The sequence below is a fragment of the Malania oleifera genome, chromosome 3 (assembly GCF_029873635.1).
Source record: "Malania oleifera isolate guangnan ecotype guangnan chromosome 3, ASM2987363v1, whole genome shotgun sequence".
In the NCBI taxonomy this organism is placed as follows: Eukaryota; Viridiplantae; Streptophyta; class Magnoliopsida; order Santalales; family Ximeniaceae; genus Malania; species Malania oleifera.
Genome location: NC_080419.1, coordinates 44,686,580 through 44,708,027, shown reverse-complemented (window position 1 = coordinate 44,708,027; position 21,448 = coordinate 44,686,580). Strand labels below are relative to the sequence as shown.

Sequence of the window (21,448 nt, the reverse complement as noted above, 5' to 3'; positions counted from 1 at the left end):
TCATTCCTCGCTAGCGAAAAATAATATTCATGGCTTCCAAAAAGTGAAGATGTCTTGTAGGGATTCATGATTTTAGATGGAAGTGGACGCAACTCCTTCAAGTGCTTATTATACCCTTAATAGCTACAAATCAAAATTTGCGTTCTTGAAATGAGCAATAATTTTGGAAATTAGATTTACACCAAAAGAGTATGTGCATGGAGGAGCTGAATTTATCGAAGCTCCAACACGTGATGAGCTTCGGTAGCTTTTGGTAATTAATAATTATTGACTCGAAGAATTAGAATCATGATTGATCCCTTTTTAATGTTTGGTTTGTGATTTTCATTTCACATAGCATTGAGGTAAACTTTCTCGATTCTAGTTTGAAAGAAATTCTATTTTTTGACATGTGATGCATGGATGCATAAATACTTGCGTATGCATATGGATGTGTATATATATATATATATGTATATATGCATGTACGTATATAGGTATGTATATATATTTATAACTATTTACATAATATATTAATATATGTGCATGCATGTGATAGTGTATGTTACATAGAAAGTAATATTATTATTATGGTATCATTTGTTATAAACATAATTGTAGACAGACATTTTTTATTATTATGTTATAATTTTTTAAATCAGTTTAAAGTCCAAAGTCTTAAACTAGGGGAGGGGGTGATATATGAAGGTAGACAGAAAAAAAAAAAAAAAAAAAAGGGAGAGAGAGAGAGAGAGAGAGAGAGAGAGAGAGAGAGAGAGAATCAATAGTTTTTAGAAAGAAATAAAAAAAAAAGGAATAATTAATGGGACACGTATCACCGCACAGATGCTGTGATATGTGGCATAACTATGATTGCGCATTTGGGTTTGGGGAGGGATGTGACATGATTTTGGCTGTCCAATGTGTGTTTTCTCTCGATAGTTGGATCGTTGATAACGATTCATGCCAAATGCCCAATGCCCAATGCCCGTCATAGCTAGCCACATGGCAGGTGACGTCAGTATGATGTCACCCTACTGTAGTAAATTCAAAAAAAAAATTCAACATAAGTGCACCAATGGTTAGCTTGATAAGTCCAACATCCTCCAAATTAAAACCATAGCCCAACCAACTTAAACCTAACCTACAACTTAGGTTAAGATTAATTCAACTCGAGTCTAACCTTAGTTCAGACTAAAGCTAAGCCTTAGTTTCCCTTGTTTGTTTCTTAATAAATGAAACAAAATGAATGGAAAAGAAAATAAAATTAAAGAGAAAGGGATCAGGTCTTTAACTTTCGTTGATTTGTGTTTAGATATGGAAAATAGGGTACAACTTGAAACTCTCTGCCATGGTGGGCTTTGTCCAAACTTGAAAAATGAGAAAGGAAGGTGTTGAGATATGAGGGGAAACAAAGAGAGAGAGAGAGAGAGAGAGAGAGAGAGAGAGAGAGAGAGAGAGAGAGAGAGAGAGAGCAGGACAGAGTAGAGAGTGAGAGAGAACACAGAGAGCGAGAGAGAGTAAGCAATGGAAAGAGAGGTGAGATAAAGAGAGCTATTCGGAAGAACAAAAGACAATAAAGAGAGAGAGATTCAAAAATTTTTGGAAAAAAAAAGAAGGAATAATTAATGGGACACATGTCATTGTACGGACAATGACATGTGGCATAACCAGGACCGTGCGTTTGGGGGTGGGGAGCGACGTGACACGATCTTGGTTGTCCAATGTGTGTTCTCTCGACAATTTGATCGCTGACAACGATTCTTGTCAAACGCCCAATGCCTATTGTAGCTTGCTATGTGGTGAGTGATGCCAACATGATGTCACCCTACTATAGTAAATTCTAAAAAATTCAACATAAGTGACCCAATAGTTTGCTCAGTAAGTCCAACATTCCCCGAATTAAAATCCTAACCCAACCAACTTAAACCTAACCTACAACTTAGGATTAGCTTAATTCAACTCGAGCCTAACTTTAAAGAGAAATGGATCAGGTCTTTACCTTTGGTTGATTTGTGTTTAGATTTGGAAAATAAGGCAGAGCTTGAAACTCTTTGCCTGTCCAAACCAGCAAAATGAGAAAGGGAGGGGGTGAGATATGAGGGGAGATAAATTGAGAGAGAGAGAGAGAGAGAGAGAGAGAGAGAGAGAGAGAGAGAGAGAGAGAGAGAGAGAGAGAGAGAGAGTAGGGAGAGAGAATCGAAAAAGGGAGAGAAGGTTGTGTGAGAGAAGGAAATAGAGAGAGAATGGAGAGGGGGAGAGATGAGGACAAAGGAGAGAGAGAGAGAGAGGAGAGAGAGAGAGAGAGAGAGACAATAGAGAGTTCGGGAGAAAGAGAGACAATAAAGAGAGATAGAGAGAGAACAGACAAAGGAGAGAGAGAGAGAGAGAGAGGAGAGATTCGAGAATTTTTGGAAAAAAAAAATAAAAAAGAATAATTAATAGGACACATTTCACCGTAGGGACGATGACATGTGGCACAACCAAGATCGCACATTTGGGGTTAGCGAGCGACGTGGCACGATCTTTCCCATCCATTGTGTTTTTTCTCTTGATAGTTGGATCGCTAACAATGATTCATGTCAAATGCCAAACGGCCGTTGTAGCTTGGCACGTGGTGGGTGACGTTAGCATGATGTCACCCTACTGCAGTAAATTCAAAAAAATTCGACATAGGTGTCCCAATAGTTAGCTCAATATGTCCATCATTCCCCGAATTAAAACCCTAGCCTAACCATCTTAAACCTAACCTACAACTTAGGTTAAGTTTAATTCAACTCAAGTCTTACCTTAGTTCAGACTAAACCTATGCCTCAGTTTCTCTTGTTTGTTTCTTTAAAAATGAAACAAAATGAATGAAAAAGAAAATAAAATTAACTTTGGTTGAATTGTGTTTAGATATGGAAAATAGGGTAGAGCTTGAAACTCTCTGCCATGGTGGGGCTTTGTCCAAACCTAAAAAATGTGTTTGTGTGTGTGTGTGTGTGAGAGAGAGAGAGAGAGATATTCGGCGAAGAAAATTGTGTTTTGCGAGAGAGAGCGTGATAAGGGCTTAGCGGAGAAAAAGAGATATAAGTTGTGATAGCGAAAGAAGAGATGAATGAGCAGTAGAGAGAGAGGGTTGTTCGAGAGAGAGAGAGAAAGAGAGAGGAGAGATTAAAAAAATTTTGGAAAAAAGAAATAATTAATGGGACACGTCTCATTGTACGTAAAGTGACATGTGACATAACTAAGATTGCGCGCTTGGGGCTGGGGAGTGACGTGACGCGATCTTGGTTGTCCAATGTGTGTTTTCTCTCGACAGTTTGATTGCTGACAACGATTCGTGTTAAAAGCCCAACGCTCGTAGCTTGCCATGTGGTGAGTGACGCCAACATGATGTCACCCTACTATAGTAAATTCTAAAAAGTTCAACATAGGTGACCCAATAGTTTGTTCAGTAAGTCCAACATTCCCCAAATTAATTGTAACGACCTGCTATTTAACTTGGGGTGTTTTTTATTTATTTATTTATATACTATAACATTTATAATGCTTTGATACCAAACTGAATTAAATCAAACCATCAACCTAAGCAGCGAGAAGTGGAAATCAAATGAATATAACCATATATAGTTACATATAATACCAGAGTGCTAAAATGTTCTTCAAAATATACATATATGACTGCTTCCCAAAAATACCCTCAACTAGGCTAGGGCTATACAAAAATACTTCCTAAAATATTCACTCTATTGTCAGGGCAATACTAAGGCCCTTTTATCTCTAGCCGGGTCTCTTGCCCTGCCTTTTCACCTAAAAAGTGTTAAAAAAAATAATGTGATACAGCCAACGCTAGTAAGACGAAATATGCTTGACTAGTGTGTGACAAATAGTTACCATACTATGAACTCATTACTATATAATCATGTATCACTGAATCTTCTGTAAATACAATGCTAGTAATATAAACCATCACCTTTTCCCTATTGCTTATCATATCTGTACTTTAGGTTTCTACTCCAAATACTTCTAATATATATAAGTATATTTTCTATCTCTGTAAATCTGTATATACATATAATAACTGAAAACTTCTCTGTAGATAACTGTGTGTCATGATTTAACCCCTCATGATTTAACCTCGTAGGGGGGATCTATCCTGGTTGGCCGACCAGGATAAACCACTATACTCAATCGGTCTGACCAGCCCTCCTCAACCCATATCTGATGGGGAGCCTGTCCACTCGTGGGCTCTATACGATCGACCTTTATACCACGTATTATCTGAATAGGTGGTTACACTTTATACTGTATATCTGTATATAGCAACGGTACCGTGTTCTGCAAACTGTATGGTTCAACAGGATCTGATATTGTATAATATATCTCTATATACAATTATCTATTTTACCATGAGTCTGTAATAACTGTATAAACCATGACGTTGTGATAAACTGTATCTGTATCAACTATATTTTCTAAAATAAACTGTAAAAACGGTATGCATGGACTGTAAATTGTTCTGTAATCACTGTATAATCATATATTCTGTAATTACTATAAGCGAGATATATCACTGTCTGTATAAACTGTGTGTTATGGCTTTTAGGAAAATAAGACGTTCTGTAAATACTATAATATACTGAACTGAATAAAATTTGTATAAATCTGTCTGTTAAATATCTGTGAATATCTGTATATATATATATACACTATATAACATTATATGTTGAAACATTGTATAAATTCTACATTCGATAAATATCTACTCAGGCCACACAAACATTAAAACTCTTATTCTGTAAAATTTGTATAATAAATTGGTATATATGTATCTATGGAATCTCTGTTAACATTCTTAAAACTCCCAGCATAGCATATTTCCCTTACCTGATTTATGCTAAAATCCCCCTATTATGATGGGTCCTTCACCCGTCAGGTTCTCTACTCAACACCCTGAAAATCATATATTTTAGAACAAAACATCATTATTTTTACGTCTACTACATTTTCTACAACTGCTGGAAAGCCAAATTTTTCTTAAAAGACCTTACCCTAAATTTGTGAGGAAATCCAACTTCGTCCCACTGATGATCTGATCTAACAGACTTGAAGAGAACTCCGCCAAGAGCGTCGTGGTGGCCTCAGATCGTTGATCCGGCGAATGACGGGGCCGAAATCGAAGAAAAATGGGAGAGGAACCGTAGAGAGAGGAGAGAGAGAGAGTCTTTGCTGAAATTTCTGCGTACAAACTGAGTTTAAGCACTATTTATACTACGGGATTCGTCGACGAGTCACATCACCTCGTTGACGAGTCCTGTAGAAAGTTCATCGACAAACCTGCACCTAGGGGTGAGCATAATTCGGGGAAAACCGAATTAACCGACCGAAATTGGTCGGTTCGGTTCGGTTAAAAAATTCGGTTCTGTCGGTTCGTATGTTTTTCCAATCTTATCGGTTAAATCGGTTCTGTTCGTTTAATGGAGAATATTAATTTGGTTTAACCGATTAACCGATTTTACAATGATTAAATTTTAAATATAAAGGTACTAATTAAAATCGGATTTTCACAATTTTTCACATCATTCCCGAATTCCCTCTCATACTTCTCACAGTCTTCACACTCTCACTGCGAGCATTCTCACAGAAGTCCAGAACATGTAAGTCCTCAAATGCCTTTCGTTCCGCCGTCGTCGTCGCCCGTCGCCATCGCCGTCAGCCGTCCCGGCCATCATCACCAACACATCACTGCTCTCTGAAGTCAGAGGCAATCGTCGTCGCCTTTCCTCCTCGCTCAACTACCCCGAGCTCCTCTGCACCCACCAGGCACCAATCTTCAACGCGATGCCTTAATCTGTGTCCATCGCCGGGCGCCCGTCGCGGCCCTCATCAGTTCTCACCAACATTGCAACGCAGTAACTGCTCTTTGAGTGAGAAGTCCCAGAAGCCCTCACTGGTCCTGCCTTCTCTCTCGCTCACGAGCCTCATTCCGCACACGGCACCACCTCTTCACGTGATGCCATCGCCTTCGCCACTGGTCCAGCCATCGTCAACTAGAACAACCCCCGACTCCTCATCGTCATCGGCGTCAAGCTCACCCGAGCTCAATCATCTCCCCCGACTCCTTCCTGACTTCCCCCTTCCCTTGTTCGGATTTACCTTCCCAATTCCCCCTTCCCTCATATTTCTCGGTTAAATTAGGTTAACCGAATTACCCGAAAATAAATTCGGTCGGGTTCGGTTCGGTGAAGCCCAATGGTTCGGTTAACACTATTCTTTAACCGAAATTTTCGGTTAATTCGGTTAATTAACCGAATTTGGCCGAACCGACCGTTTGCTCACCCCTACCTGCACCCTCGTCGATGAATTTCAGACTTCCAGAAATCCTCTCTCGGTATCTTCTCGTCGACGAGACAGAACTTCGTCGACGAGGCCTAGGAAATTTTTTGAAATTATCACCTCCAAAATGCAATGTCGTCGACGAAGGCGGTTGCCTCCTTCTATTATTGTTTCCATTTTCCTCTCTCTTTATTATTTAAATATCATTATTTTTCGAGTCGTTACATTAAAACCCTAGCCCAACCAACTTAAACCAAACCTACAACTTAGGTTAAGTTTAATTCAACTCGAGCCTAACTTTAGTTCAGACTAAACCTAAGCCACAGTTTCCCTTGTTTGTTTCTCAAAAAAAAAAAATGAATGAAAAAAAAAATAAATTAAAGAGAAATGGATCGGATCTTTACCTTTGGTTGATTTGTGTTTAGATCTAGAAAGCAAGGTAGAGCTTGAAACTCTTTGCCATGGTTGGCATTGTCCAAACCAGCAAAATGAGAAAGGGCGGGGGTGAGATATGAGGGGAGACATACATTTAGAGCTCGAGAGATCCTAGAGAGATCATCGCTCGCTCTCGCGCGCGATCTGCAGCTCTCTCTCTACTCTCTCCTCTTCTCTTCTCGTTCCCCGCTTCCCTGTACCCCTTCCCCCCTCCCGCTCTCGCCCCTCTCTCGCTCCTATCTTTTCTCTCCCTCTCTTTTTCTCTTCTCTCTCTCTCTCTCTCTCTCTCTCTCTATCTCCTCTTCTCTACTCTTCTCTCTCTCTCTTTTTCTCTCTCTCTTCCTCTCCATCCTTCGCTCCTCCGTTCCTTCCCTTCTAACTCCCTCTCTCTCTCCTGTTCTCTATTTTCTCTCTCTTCTTCCCCTCCTCTAGAGTTAAGAGAACAAAGAGAGAGAGAGAGAGAGAGAGAGAGAGTAAGCAACGAAAAGAGAGGGGAGAGAGCTATTCGGAGCTATTTGGAAGAAAGATAGATGAGAAGGGAGAGATTCGAGAACTTTTGGCGCCACAGCCCGCCCCCCTGCCTCCTTTGCCTGGGACATGTGTCATCGTACGGATGGGGACATGTGGCATAACCAAGACCACACATTTGGGATTGGTGAGTGATGTGGCGCAATCTTTCTCATCCAATGTGTGTTTTCTCTCGACAGTTGGATCGCTGACAACGATTCTTGTCAAATGCCAAACAGTTGTCGTAGCTTGGCACGTGGCGGGTGCGTGGTGAGTGACATCAACTGTAGTAAAATAAAAAAAATTCAACATAGGTGTCCCAATAGTTAGCTCAATAAGTCCAACATCCCCTGAATTAAAACCCTACCCATATATTTATATGGTTTGAATATTTGAAATGCAAACCAAGTAGTGCATTGATGAAGAGAAGCGACCTAATTAGTGTTATTGGTAGTAAAACGGGTAGAGTCGTTAAATGAGATATTAAATAAGGATTTAATAACTCTTAAGTCATTTGATGAATTTGCCTTCAATTGTTTGAATTGTCAAAAAAGGGTTCATGTAACTGATCACATCTAATGAGACTTAAGGTCTGTTATTGTTGTTGTTTAATTTAGCAAATTGTTAAGTAAAAAATTAGCAAGTCTTTTATATAATGGGTCAAAGTTATAGGAGCAGTTTGCTATTATAGAAAACTTAGTGGGTTTTTAATATTTGTTTCTTCCATGATGCCCTCTCACATGATGTATATTTTTTGGTTGATTGAAGCTAATTAGGTTTGAACTATATAATGAAAGATGTCAATCGCTCATTCTATAACCCTTCTCCCCCTTCCAAGGTTTGAGCTCAATATCTCTAATACAGAATTTTCTGACTCTAACCATTGGATGCCTCTTAGGTAATTTTAGATTATATGATGAGTTTAATTAAATAGATGAAGATTAATTGTTAGTTTAAAGTGTCATGTGGTTCCATAACTCTTAATTTGAAAGAAATGACCTCATTTCTTTATTTAATAACATTGAAAGGATTAAATAAAAATGTGTATATAGGTATATATTATCCTATATTCCTATTTTATAAGTTTTTTTTTTTTTAAATGATAAACTAACCTTGGAAATCAAATAAAAAATTTAGATTTTATATAAATGGCACATATTTGTGTCTAAAATGAAAGTTTCTTATCATTTTTCGAACATTTTTTTCATATGGAGAAATTTAAAATGTTATATTAGTGTGTGTGTGTGTGTGTATACAGTTTAGCATCACATTAACTATAATTAGAATAAGTATAAAAATTGTTAATTAATTAAAATAAGAATGTTGAACATGAAAACTATCTCACTCAATATATAAACAATATCAACAAATATTTCAAAATCTTTTCTTTAAATTTAAGTAAAAAAAAAAGGAAAGAAAAAAAAAATTCCTTTTTTTCCCCTTAGAATTGAAGTTTTCAATACGTGGTAATGTTTCTTTTTTTAAAAAATTTTTATAATGCATCTAGCAGTAGTTTGTATAAATATTGTTAAATGTAAAAGCTAATTTTCTTAATTATAAAAATAAAAAATATTATGGGATTTTAGATTAGAACTTCTATAAAACACAATAGTTTAAAGAAATGTATGAGGCCTAGAAATTTAATATTATAAAAATGATTATAAATAATTAATAAGGAAATAAAAAAGGCTTCTCTTCAATTTCGCCCAACATCGCTTGCTCTTTGTTCGACCATAGAAAGTTTAGGAGCTGACATAGAATGGAGTAATTGCTTATAGGCAAAGTTTTAAAAAATAAGTTAAACCATATATGTTTGGATACTTAGATTGCATTTGGAAGTGTAAAATTTAAACTTGAACATGGTTTAATCGTAATATAGTTATATTAAAGTCCACATTGTAAGAAGAAAATTGAGATAGGCGTAGCAAACCAACCCCTCAAAGTTGCTAATATGAAGAACTCCATACATTCCTTTCTAAAGCCTAAAGCCCTGAACAACTGCAACCACCATCAATGTTTCTCGCTTTACATAGACGAATGCCATTTTCTGACGAGCTGGGTTGTCAATAATAGGGCATTTACTGAAAACCATTTTGCGTAAGGAGGTTAATCCTCTAAAAATGAGATTTATTTGAAGGGAACTTCATGTCGATAACTTTATGGAAACATCATTTACCAAGTCAAAAAATAAGAAGAACCCTTTTCCACATTTTTCCTTTCATGTCCACATTTGTCATCGAGTTTGGTATGGTCCCTTAAATAGATGCAAGACCTTATTACACTATTCTATAAAGCATTGAACCAATCAAAAGCCTGTTAAGCACGGTCACTAATGCATTATACGCAATAAAATGAAGAGAAAAACATGGCAGACCTTTGCTTGGTATAAGTTATATAAGAGGGAGGAGGGTTGCTATAGAATCCTGCGTCTCAATAATGTCATTGATTACACAACACCACCTTATTATGAATCCCTCTTCCAGCTATAAATTTTATTGAATAGACAGGTGATTGACACGCAGGGAGAAGCATGGTGAAGTCTACCGGGCATCCCTCGATAAAAGATTGTGGGTTTCAATTTTCCGTGCATTGCGGAGTTCATCAACACAGTCACCCCTCTCCAGCACTGCTGCTGCTCCCATTCCTGTCCCTGCAGTGCACCAAGTGGGTCACACATATTGGTCATCAGCCATATCATAGAGAGAGGGAGAGGGAGAGGGAGAGAGAGAGGGAGAGAACCTATGCACATTGACACCACTCCGAAACGACAGTCTTTGCCACGGCGCTTCATCTCGTGCAATAGAGTAGCAACACAGCGGGCACCTATACAATAAACCCATGGTAAGTTAAGAGAATGCAAAGACAGCAGAATGCTAAATTACAGAGCTTAATGAAGAACACCCAATGTAATTACACTAAACTTGAAATCTGCAAGGAAGGATGAAGCAACAAACACATCAGGGGCCCTCACATGGCTAGGGGTGAGCATTCAGTTATCATTAAATTGGTTATATTCCCAAATTAACTGAATTTTGGCCAAGAAAATTATCCAACGAAACCAACTCAAATTTCATTTAATAATCCATCATCAACTGCCAGGATTTTTTTTTAATAACCACCTGTGCACATGGCTCCTATGCCATTGGCGTATGAAGGGCAACATAAATGCAGCCCTACCTCCATAATTGGAAAGACTATTTTCCATGATTAGAATGCAGGTTTGGTAATAACAACCTTAACACAAAGATTCAACACTCGCAAGAATACAAGGAAGAAATGCTCAATTATCTGGAACAAAGGAGGGTTCGAAATCCCAAAGAAAAAGCATCGATGTTAGCAAGCAAATGTGCATGGTTGTTGAACATACATTTGCAAGACACAGAGAAAAGTTAAACACATGAAGTGATATGAAGATTTTTTCCAAGAATTTTTTGCAATAATATGACCATCACTCCATGGGCCACCAAATCCAAGAATCATCCAGCTCCAACCATAATCAGTAAAAATGCCAAGACTTGACAGTATCTAATGCGCTATATTTAAGAAAATATATTCCCTAGTTCCAACCAATTTAAAAATTTATCCAACAACATTCCAAACTGACAAGCATTTTTCCCCCATTATCATCTGTGCTAAAAGACCATACGCATCCATGCGTAAGAGCATGTAGACCGTATGTACAGACATAAGATCTAACAATTCTTAACTCTTATGGTATAGAGAAGTGAATTGGTCAGGGGAAGGGGGGAAACCATAAGTCAGTACTTCCAAGTTACAGATCACGAAATCTATTTTCGCTGGAATTTGTGCGCTGTATATACCTGTTGCACCTAAAGGGTGCCCAATGGCCATTGCACCTCCATTGACATTAATCTTTTCTGGATCAAGATCCAGCTTCTTCTGACAATATACAAATTGGGAACCAAATGCCTGTAAAAGGGAATAAATGGATTACTTTCACAATTGGCAAGTCACAAAAATTTCAGAGTAATTGAATAAGCTATTTTGTTATTCATCAATACCTCATTTATTTCAAAAAGATCAATATCCTGTAGTTCAAGACCAGCAGACTTGACTGCAGCAGGAATTGCAACAGCTGGGCCAATGCCCATGATGCTGGGATCCACGCCAACAGCAGCAAATGTCCTGCACAGGTAGCACCAAATAGTTTCCTTATTATTTGAGCAGTAGCCTTAGTCATTTCTCATCAATTTTGAGGCTTAGTCATGAAACAGACACTACTGTGGGATAATAGTTGCATAGAATCAGGAATGCCCGGCACCATGTAATGCTCAATTCAGACGAGGTATTAAGTGAAGTAAAGCATATTAAAGTATAAACTTGTAGTGGCAGTTTGAACACTTAGTTTAAAAACATAATAAATGCGGTCTTGGGCTGGACTGATTGTGAAATTTTCAGGGGCCAGTGAAGTCATAGGACTCAACATGTTTCTGTGGATGCTACATGATCACATGAAAGGCTGGGAAGCATCATCATCAGTATCCTCATGCAGGACAAAGTTCTACGGCAGCCAGCTATGACAGCCATTTCAAATTCGGTAGAGGGGGCCTTTTTTTTTTTCCCTAGCATAATAAGCATCAGCAGGCAGTCTCAGAATTTCCGCTCCACTAGATGGAATCTATGGAGCTCCCATGGGGAAGTTGATTGACATTTCTAAATCTTTCAGGTTATGCAGTCCTTACAAATGGACCTTTTCCAGAAGCTGGTAGGCTGAGCCGCTGAAGCTTCAAGTGGCTCACATACTTTGTGTGTGGATGACAGTTTTGGTGCGTGCATTTTGTTAGAAAAAGAAATAGATTTTACAACCAGAGTAAAATATGCAGCATAACAACTTGAAAATTTCAATACAAATTTACAGGGCATTTGATTTGTCAACAAAATGTATTCTATTAGATTCGATGACATAATCTTTTAATTATTCATTTCACAGGTGCTTCCCCTTGGGTACTAAATTTGAAGAGGGAGATAGATCATTTTTTGGGGAAATCTTTGGCTTTAGTTGCTTTCCCTTTCGCTCTTTTATCTTTCTTCATGTCAAAATGGACCTATGTCTTCTTTTATGGTTGTTAACAGAAGGATATACTGGAACTTCCAATTTCCTAGAAATCTTAATAATAGAGAGTGGAGGAGCTTTCTTATACTCCTCATAACATTGGAGTCAAGAGTTTGGAATTTGGTTCTTCTAGGATTCTTTCATGCTTCTCATCTTACTCATTCCTGCTGCCAACAGTTTGTGGAAAGTTAAGGTTCCTTCTTCTAGAATGGATGGCCTTCTTAATAGACTTAACACCAACAATATGTGTTATTAGAACAACTTAAAAACCGCAGTCTCATGATGTTTGTGTGGTGCATTATGAGAGTGTTGAGACCCATGCTTATGTTCTTGTTCATTATTCTTTGGCTTGGTCCTTAGGGAACAAGCTCTTTGGTGCGTACAGAGAGTGTTGGGTACACAGGCTCTTTTAGAGGATTTTTCATTGACTAATTTCAGAGGATTTGGGAGGCACAAGGAAGTGAGGAAACTTTAATAATATGCTGTTTTTGCTGTCTTTTGGGTGATTTGGCTGGGAAGAAATGCTCTTATTTTATGAAATCAGGCTTTTTTTAGAGACTTAATTCGAGATCAGATTTTCTTTTTTGCTTCACTCTGAATTTGTTTTTCATCTGGTTGCTTTGGGAGTTGTTTTTTGGATGTACAGCCAGATTGGGTTTAAATGTTTTGGGCAGCAAAAGGAAGCAAGAGGATTATCTAAACTATTCAGTATGACGATGTGCAGTTTTTACTACTCATGGGTTGTTTGGCCTGAGAGAAATTCCTGCATTTCCAGAATTGTGCTTTGATTTGGGACAATCATCTTTTTGCATCATCATGAGGTTTTCTCTTCTAGTCTTTTTGGATGCTCAGGTTTCTTGGATCTTCAACGTGATTGGCTTGCAGTGTACCTTTAACCCTTTCCTATTGTCATTTATCTTTTTATTTTCTCTTCTTTTTTTTGGATGATTTTGTGTCCTTACATATTCTTCCTGCTATCAATAAAATTTTCTTTAAATATATACATAAACTATTTAGTTAGAGACATTTTTTTTTTTTCCACATTTATAACTTGTAGGGAACATCAATTGGAACAATTTGACAACTGCAACTTATATTGGAGATACCCCTCTCAACCCTCAAACAACCCCATTCCCCTGCCCATGCAAAAAAAGGAAGAAGAAGAAGAAATAAGCAGAGACTTGAAACCTTAAATATGAGCAATAAATGTACCTTGGCCAATGCAAAGAGATCAAAAGAACTTAGAGAAGTGCATGACAGACGTATGCTATTGCCTAGGCCATAACAATGGAGAGCTTATTCTAAATTTAGTGAGAATTATTCTAGGAATTACATACCTAAATACACCAAGAATGGGTAATCCTTTACACATTGCAACACTTCTCTTCATAAGGAGAACAGCTCCAGCACCATCACTCACTTGGCTGGAGTTCCCTACAATGCAAGCCCCAAATAATGAAGTCTAAAGGAGCCAAATGGGAAGGCTAGATAATCTGCAATATACAATACCAGCAGTAGTGCTCCCATCTTTCTTAAACACAGGTTTCAGCTTTCCCAGATCTGAAATTGTCGTTTTAGGCCGAATACCATCATCCACAGAGATTGTAACTGGTTTCTCCTCCCCAGTCTTTGGGTCAACAATCTTTTTGGATGAAATTATTATTAATATTGAAACAAGAACAACACATAAACATGCAAAGAAAATAACTGAAAGAAGAATGGGAACAATGAATTGCAAAAAAGAGTAATGCTATACATAAAAAAAATGATTCAACACAATTTTTCAGTTTTTTTTTTTTTACAGTTACACAATAAGCTAGGTTAAATCATCATTTCCTAAAGCAAGGTGCACTCTTTCATTCACTAGTTCCTAAGTTTTGTCTTATTCACTTCCTAAAAGGTATTAAATGAACTCTTTTAAAATTTTGCAAAATAACTGCAAAATAGTCTAACCTTGGTGGCTACAGGAATTATTTCATCTTTGAATTTACCAAGGGCAGTTGCAGCAGCAGCCTTCCAATGAGACTCAACCTACAAACATAAATTCACAAAAGGCAGTAAGATGACCACATTGGAGCAACAACCACACATCTTAATGTATTCAACTCACTGCAGCCTGGTCTTGCTCCTGTCTTGTTACTCCAAAACGAGCAGCCACATTTTCAGAAGTAACGCCCATGGGGAGAAGACAATTTTGGGCTTGTTCAAATTCTGCTACCTGGTACAATTAAAGATATTATAAGCGGATAAAAATTCCATTAAAAATAACTGAGAACCTGTGCATGTAGAAGAAATCAGGGCATGAGACACGAGCTTGTGTTCGTGCATGTGCACGTGTGTGTGAAAGACAGGGAGTAAGAGATAGTGGGAGAGAAGACTTTTGGATTGACTGTCCCATCAAAAGCCATTGGATTTGCTGTCATAGATTCCAACCCTGCCCCAATACCTACACAGAAAAATAAAGAAGATGACGCTCCATGCTCATAAAGATGTAATCACACCAAATCCTCTAAAGTGAATGAATTCTTACCAATGTCATAGAATCCGGCTTTAATAGCAGCAGCAACATCGGCAACTGCCTGAAGGCCAGAGGAACATTGTCTATTTACAGTTTTAACTGGAACAGTTTCTGCCATACAAATAATATATTCAAGCAGTCAAATGGGTTTCATGCTAAGAATCATGAAGAATTAACACAGAAAACATAAATAAGTAAACATGTACCAGGAAAACCAGCATAAAATGCAGCCATCCTGCATTCACTTGCTCTTTGGGAACCTGGTGCAAGCACTGTACCGACGACAATATCCCCAACTTCACTTGGGTTCAGGTTTGTTTTCTCTACCACTGCCTACACCAACAGTAATCAATAGAATTGGCAAGTAAACAAAATTCGGGAAATAAAAATAAAAAGGGAAAATTGTGTGCTTTGGAATCTGTCAATTACATTTCAAGTTTCAGAAAAGTTAAATCAACCCAAAATAAGATAAGATAATACAACAAACCTTTAAAACAGGCGCAAGTAGATCATCAGCAAAAGTGTCCTTAAAACCACCCCTTTTGGACTTGCACATTGCAGTACGATATGCACTATACAAAGTAAAGGCACAAGTTTATAAAAATACAAAGCCCAAATGTACAGTAAAGCAACTGATGCCACTATAACTATGTTAATGTTATAGTTCAATTGTTTAAAAACAACATCAGTTTACACATAACATTTGCACAGTAAAGCAACTTACGCCACTATAACCACATCATCGCCAAATGCAGCAGTTCTCTGGTATGCAGCACTATCACCAGCCAAACAAACAGATGCCTAGTAGTAAAATAAAGACTTGTTCAGAAAAATGTTACCCAAGTTTAAAGGAAAAATGCATGAAGGAAATTAAAATTTGAAACAAAATCAGCCAAACAAGACCACAAAACAATAGAACAACAAGAACTGCAGTTGAACAACTGAAAATTTTGGGATCATTTGGTATTCAAAAATTATGAAAATGCAAATGAAAAGAAAAAAGTGAAAACTAAAAACTGAAACTGAAAATTGACACCTTGTTTGGTTATGAATATTCTCAGAACTGAAACAAATGAAAAACTAATTACACAGTTTTTTATTTTTCTTCCTTGGATGAAATAACAATGAATAAATATTATCAAAAAAGTGAAAATGGAAAATATATATAAATTAAAGACAGCATAATTATAATTATTTATCATTAAGTTTTCACACTCACTTTTTAGCATTCCAATAACAATCATCTTGAACATGAAATTGAAAATAGTGGATATTTTTGGATTATTTACTCTTTTATTATTTTAATTTTATTTTAAATTCAAATGGTAAATTTATTTCAAATTTTCATCAAAAATATTGAGTGAAAACGATTTAGTCCAAACACGTGATTGTTAAATATTAACGTTATGACTTATGTGGCAACCAAAACAATAAAATCTGATTTTCAATTATGCCAGCTGAAAATTGGCAACAGAAAAACACTAACAACGAAGAAGTGTTGTCCCGGCCTATTTCTTCAATATATTACAAGCAAAATAGAAAAGAAAAAAACACAGATGAGACCAATCAGCCCTTACCTACTAACATTATGAATAAGCATTCAAACAGAAGGAACACATAATCGGATTAGGGTTCTGTGAATATTAAGCATAAAATATCAAAGGGGTTTCTAATACTCACAATAATAATAAAGCAGAAAGAAATCTAAAATGCAAGGTAAAAAAAAAAAGAAAAAGGAAATTGAACCGAGTCCGTGATCTATTTTACGCGCGTCTCATTAAACAAGAACCCTAAAACACGAAAAAAATTGAATTCCATAGATCGGAAAGAAAATTGAACCCAAATCCACCTACTCAGAGCTCCACGAACGACAACAAAACATCAAATTACAATGTAAAAGCACTTACGAAATCAGTCGGAAATCCCTAAACCGAACAATCAAAATTAGAAAGGGAGTGGGGGAATCATGAACTTACAGATACTGAAGACTCGTGGTTTTGATTAGAAGGACGGAGATGTTCAAGCAGAACTCTCTGTCTGTAAATCGCTCTATCCATAACTGAGTCTGTCGCCGAGCAAAACTGAATCGAAGTTTCGCAATCCAAAAGAGGTCGTAGATCGAAGAAGAGTGCAGAGGAAAAGCGAAGAGCGATAAGAATGGGCGAATGCTTATTTGTAGTCTGCCTGAGCGTTAGAACAGAAGAGCTGTTGTCAGAAGGGATAAGATGACGGCGTCCGGAGGCTTTCTGTTGAAGGTAACGACGATGACACTGGTCTACTCTCGCTTTTAGCGCGTGGTTTTACTTAGCAGTTGACCGCCGTTGGCCGGCGCCAAGGTCAGGCTCGCCGGTGCCGTCAGGCGTTATCCTCTCGTCCCCAGACGGTAACGGCCGTAAGGGTTACCTAATTTTTAAAATTTTAATAGGACAAAATTCAACAACAAATTTTCAAATATAACGCTCAACCTTGAATTTTTGAAAATTATTACACAATTTTTTTGAAATTTTATATGAATCTTTAGTTAAGTGACGGTAACCGTCAAATTTAATAAAAAATATATAAAATTAATCCTTAATAATGTAATAATTTACCGTTCCACTTAATTTTAATAATATAATTTAAAAAATAACATTAATTTAATAAATTAAGTTTAAAAAATTGGTCAATTGATTAAAAAATATTTTGAAGATTAAGATTAAAATTATAAGTGAATCAAATACAACAACCTGACAAAAACATGAAAACATAATAAAGTTATTATTTTAAAAAAATTTAAAAATTATGAAAATAATTAATACTTTAAATTTAGAATAATACTTAAAAAAAATTTATATTCTTCCAAACAATTTGTTAGATGTATTTTATGTAAATTAAATGACTAAATATATCTTCAACAAATAAAATATAGTTTAAAAAATTGGACAAGATCAAATGTTTGGTCGAACTGCAACTCTCCTTTTAAATTTGACTGAATACCACATTTAATAGCATTAGAATTTGAATAAAATTAGGAAAATTTAATACCAATTAATATAAAATTGAGTTTTTTTTATCCATTTAACATTCATATGTTACACATAGAAGATCTAATATTCAATTTTATAATTTTAATTTATAAATAAAGAATTTTAAAATTTTAATTTATTTTTTAACATAATATTTGATAAATTACTTGAATTTAGAACTATTGAATTATGTTTTGTTTGTTTTATGATGAGGTTAGTTATTAAATTTGTATGAAAAATACATTTGAAAAACATTTTGTAGCATTATAATTACTAGATATTTTTTATGATTTATTAGTCAATTTTTAGTCATATATATTTTAAAATTTTAAAATAATAATAATTTTTTTGTAATATTAATGTCAATTGGTTTACCTAAAGCGATTGTATTTGTTAGAACGGTTAATTCAAAAATCAACTAGGTCTTCAAGTTGTTTAGTTTGCAAATACTAACCAATTTGTTCAATTTAATTTATTAAGCTAGTGTCATTTTAAAATATCATTATATTATAGAAAAAATTGTTTTTTTTTTTCACATATACTTAATAGTCAACTAATGGAAAGTTTATTTTTTAAATAAAATTAAACTTTAAGAAGTTTTTGGTAGTTTTCAAAAACTCAAGGAGTGTAGTGCTATATTTTGAAAAATCAAGAGCATTATTGGATTTTATCTGTAACGACCCAAAATTTCTAACCATTTTTTTTTATTTCTATATAATAAAATTATCTTGATATCCCTGTAATATATACTATAACATCTCAGATCCCAAGTGGGCATTGAGGATCTTCCTGTCCACAAAATAACATACCTAAATAGCGGAAAGCATAATATCATACCATATCCCAAAATATACAATACCATAGTGCTACAAATTCTCCATACACATATATACACACACATGTACATCATTCCCCAAAAATCCCAAAATGTTGAGGGTTCTACTACTCAGCCTAAGACTCACCCCAAAACTATGCCAACTTAGCCGCCTCCTCTATCTCTGAGCCGACCCTGCGCGTCTCTCTAGGTTACCTGAAATGTTCATAATGTTGGGGTGAGACACCTCTCAGTAAGGAGAAACATATAATTATCAGTGTGTGGCATATGAGTCTGTACGCAAACGTCATCTTTAATTAAAACTATAAATGAGAAATCATGCAAAAATATATGTATAATAACCCACACCTATGTCATTTAAAATAAGGAAATTTTTGAGATATCTATTTAATCATACTTCTAACTATAATAGGTAATCTCTGTTTACTGTGTATAATGTATATGTACATAATTCTGAAAACTTCTCTCGATGACTGAATGTCATGATTTAACCCCTCATGACAAGGTTGTGCAGGCTGTAGGCGGGACTAAACACTGGTTGGCCTACCAGTGCTAGTCTAATTGTATGCATATATCTGATATGCCTATAGCACGAAAGACCCACTCTACCTGGTCCGAATGCCAAGGAGCTCTCTACCCTACCTGAGGCACAATCAACAATACCATACTCTATCTAAGACATATGGTTGCATTGTCTATACTGTATAGTTACGGTACCGTGCTCTATAAACTGCTCTGTTCCATTAGGGTCTGATAAAATGTAATACTATTTCTATATAATATTTATATGTTTTACCATGATTTTATATCAACTGTATTAACCATGATGCTATAAAAACTGTATTTCTGTATAATCTGTAATTCTGTATAATCTATATTTTTGTATGTCATGATTCTATGCTTCTGTATATCAGGGTTCTATAAAATACTGTATAAACATGATTCTGTAGAATACTATATAAATATGGTTATGTAAAATACTGTATAAACATGGTTCTGTAGAATACTGTATAAACATAGTCATGTAAAATACTATATAAACATGGTTCTGTAAAATATTGTATTATTATATTTCTATATAACCATGTAAACTGTAATTTTGTAAGATTCTGTATAACCATGGGTCTATAATTAAAACTGTATAAGCTGAATATCATAATTCTGTAAAAACTGTATAATCATGATTCTATAGATCTGTATAAAATTCTGTAATTTTTCAGTATTTCTTATGCCATACAAATGAAATAAAACTCAATAAATATCATCTGTAATACTGTATAATTTTCATGCTTTAATTTATTCAAAAACCATACTCTGTAACTCATCTTTAAATACTATACTTTACTGGTAAAATTTCTAAATTAACTAACATAACATATTTTCTTTACCTGACTAACTGAGTTCGTCTAAATTATATACTATTTATCATTTACCTGGATTCTTGAAATAACACCCGCTGGGATCCTCAATCCATGCTTGTGGTGTTTCGAAACCCAAATTCTGAAACCAAAACACCCTAGTTCAACCATCCCAAACACCAGTATATTTTCATCTAACCCAAAATCTGAGTTCAGAAAAGCCTAATAACTATAAAACCCTAAAATAACCTTCTTACCCTGATTTTAGGATGGTGCCCAAACTTCTCAAACCAAGATTCTGCTCTGCCTAGGTTGTAAAGAATTTCCCTAGGATTAACGTGATAGCTTTTGAGTGTCAAAATGGGGAAAAACAGAGCTGGAATCTTAGAGAGAAGTGAGAGAAACCGTAGGTACAGAGAGAAAGCAAAATAGGAAATGAAATTTCGCTGAAAATCTGATTTTACAGATATATATAAACTGTTGTCATGTGGCTTCGTCGTTGAGACACGTGGAATCGTCAATGAACCGAAGAAGGGAGTTTGTCGACGAAGGTATAGAGCTCGTCGATGAACTAATGGGTCTAAATTACCCCCTCTCGGTATCTCTTCGTCGAAGAAACACTACAATTCGTCCATGAACCTATATGGTAGTTCGTCGACGAAACTAGGGCGTTCGTCGACGAACCCTGCTTTGTTCCCTTTAAATTTTCCTCTCTCTCTATTTTTCAATCATTATAATTTCTAGGTTTTTACATTCTCTCCTTCTTATAAAATTTCGCTTTCTAAATTTGTTATCTATTTTATACACCATCCTCTAAGGAAAATTTGCTACTTATTTTATTAATTACCATCACTTATGACGGAAGAACACCGTGGTTACAATTAGGGTTTTGGAAGATTACAAAACGAAATTTATTTGGACTATCTCTATTTCTTTTTTTTTTTTGTCTAATACTGGTCCCCACTCAATAGATGTGGGTATTTCTATCGTATCTCTTCCTCTAGTTCCCACGAGGCCTCTTCCACTACGTGATTCATCCACAGGACTTTCACTAATGGTATTTTCTTGGTGCGTAACTCTTATTCTTTTCTATCTAAAATCAGCACTGGTGTTTCCTTATATGCCAAAGTATCTCTAAACTCTAACTCCTCATAGTTGATCACGTGGGAGGGATCTAGGACGTATTTCCTCAGCATGAAAACATGAAATACGTCATGAATCCTAGATAGAGTTGGTGATAAACTTAGCCTGTAGGCGACTAGAACCATTCTCTCATATATCTCAAATGGGCCAATAAACCTAGGGCTCAACTTACTTCTCTTTCGAAACCTCATAGTTCCTCTCAGCGGTGCTATTCTAAAAAATACTTGATCTCCCACATCAAACTCCAACTCCCGGCGACGAGTATTTGCGTAA

The 21,448-nt window shown here is 35.9% G+C and overlaps 1 protein-coding gene across 2 annotated transcripts; it reads right to left on the bottom strand.

Annotated features, from left to right (window-relative positions):
- Nucleotides 1–9,553: 9,553 nt before the first annotated feature.
- On the bottom strand, nt 9,554–17,277 carry LOC131152395 (3-ketoacyl-CoA thiolase 2, peroxisomal). 2 transcript variants are annotated; one of them, XM_058104250.1, is made up of 14 exons: nt 16,811–17,277; nt 15,559–15,635; nt 15,322–15,406; nt 15,041–15,167; nt 14,847–14,945; nt 14,695–14,762; nt 14,427–14,534; nt 14,270–14,347; nt 13,826–13,958; nt 13,654–13,750; nt 11,265–11,388; nt 11,064–11,172; nt 9,982–10,065; nt 9,554–9,892 (listed from the first exon to the last, which is right to left on the bottom strand). In XM_058104250.1, the coding sequence occupies exons 1-14, from the start codon at nt 16,889–16,891 to the stop codon at nt 9,783–9,785; spliced, it is 1,380 nt and encodes a 459-aa protein (XP_057960233.1). In that variant the 5' UTR covers nt 16,892–17,277; the 3' UTR covers nt 9,554–9,782. The 2 variants fall into 2 exon arrangements, with proteins under 2 accessions (XP_057960233.1, XP_057960232.1); XM_058104249.1 differs by having other exon boundaries at nt 9,554–10,065; nt 16,811–17,255.
- Between the last annotated feature and the right edge of the window lie 4,171 nt (nt 17,278–21,448).

What these genes read in the sequence shown, in the direction of transcription:
- LOC131152395 (XM_058104249.1), bottom strand. Translation starts at nt 16,891, where the DNA reads ATGGATAGAGCGATTTACAGACAGAGAGTTCTGCTTGAACATCTCCGT. An exon ending in TACTTGCGCCTGTTTTAAAG is followed by an intron (nt 15,168 to 15,321) that starts GTTTGTTGTATT and finishes CTGTTGGTGTAG; the next exon opens with GCAGTGGTAGAGAAAACAAA. An exon ending in CCCATTCTTGGTGTATTTAG is followed by an intron (nt 11,389 to 13,653) that starts GTATGTAATTCC and finishes CTACCTGTGCAG; the next exon opens with GACATTTGCTGCTGTTGGCG.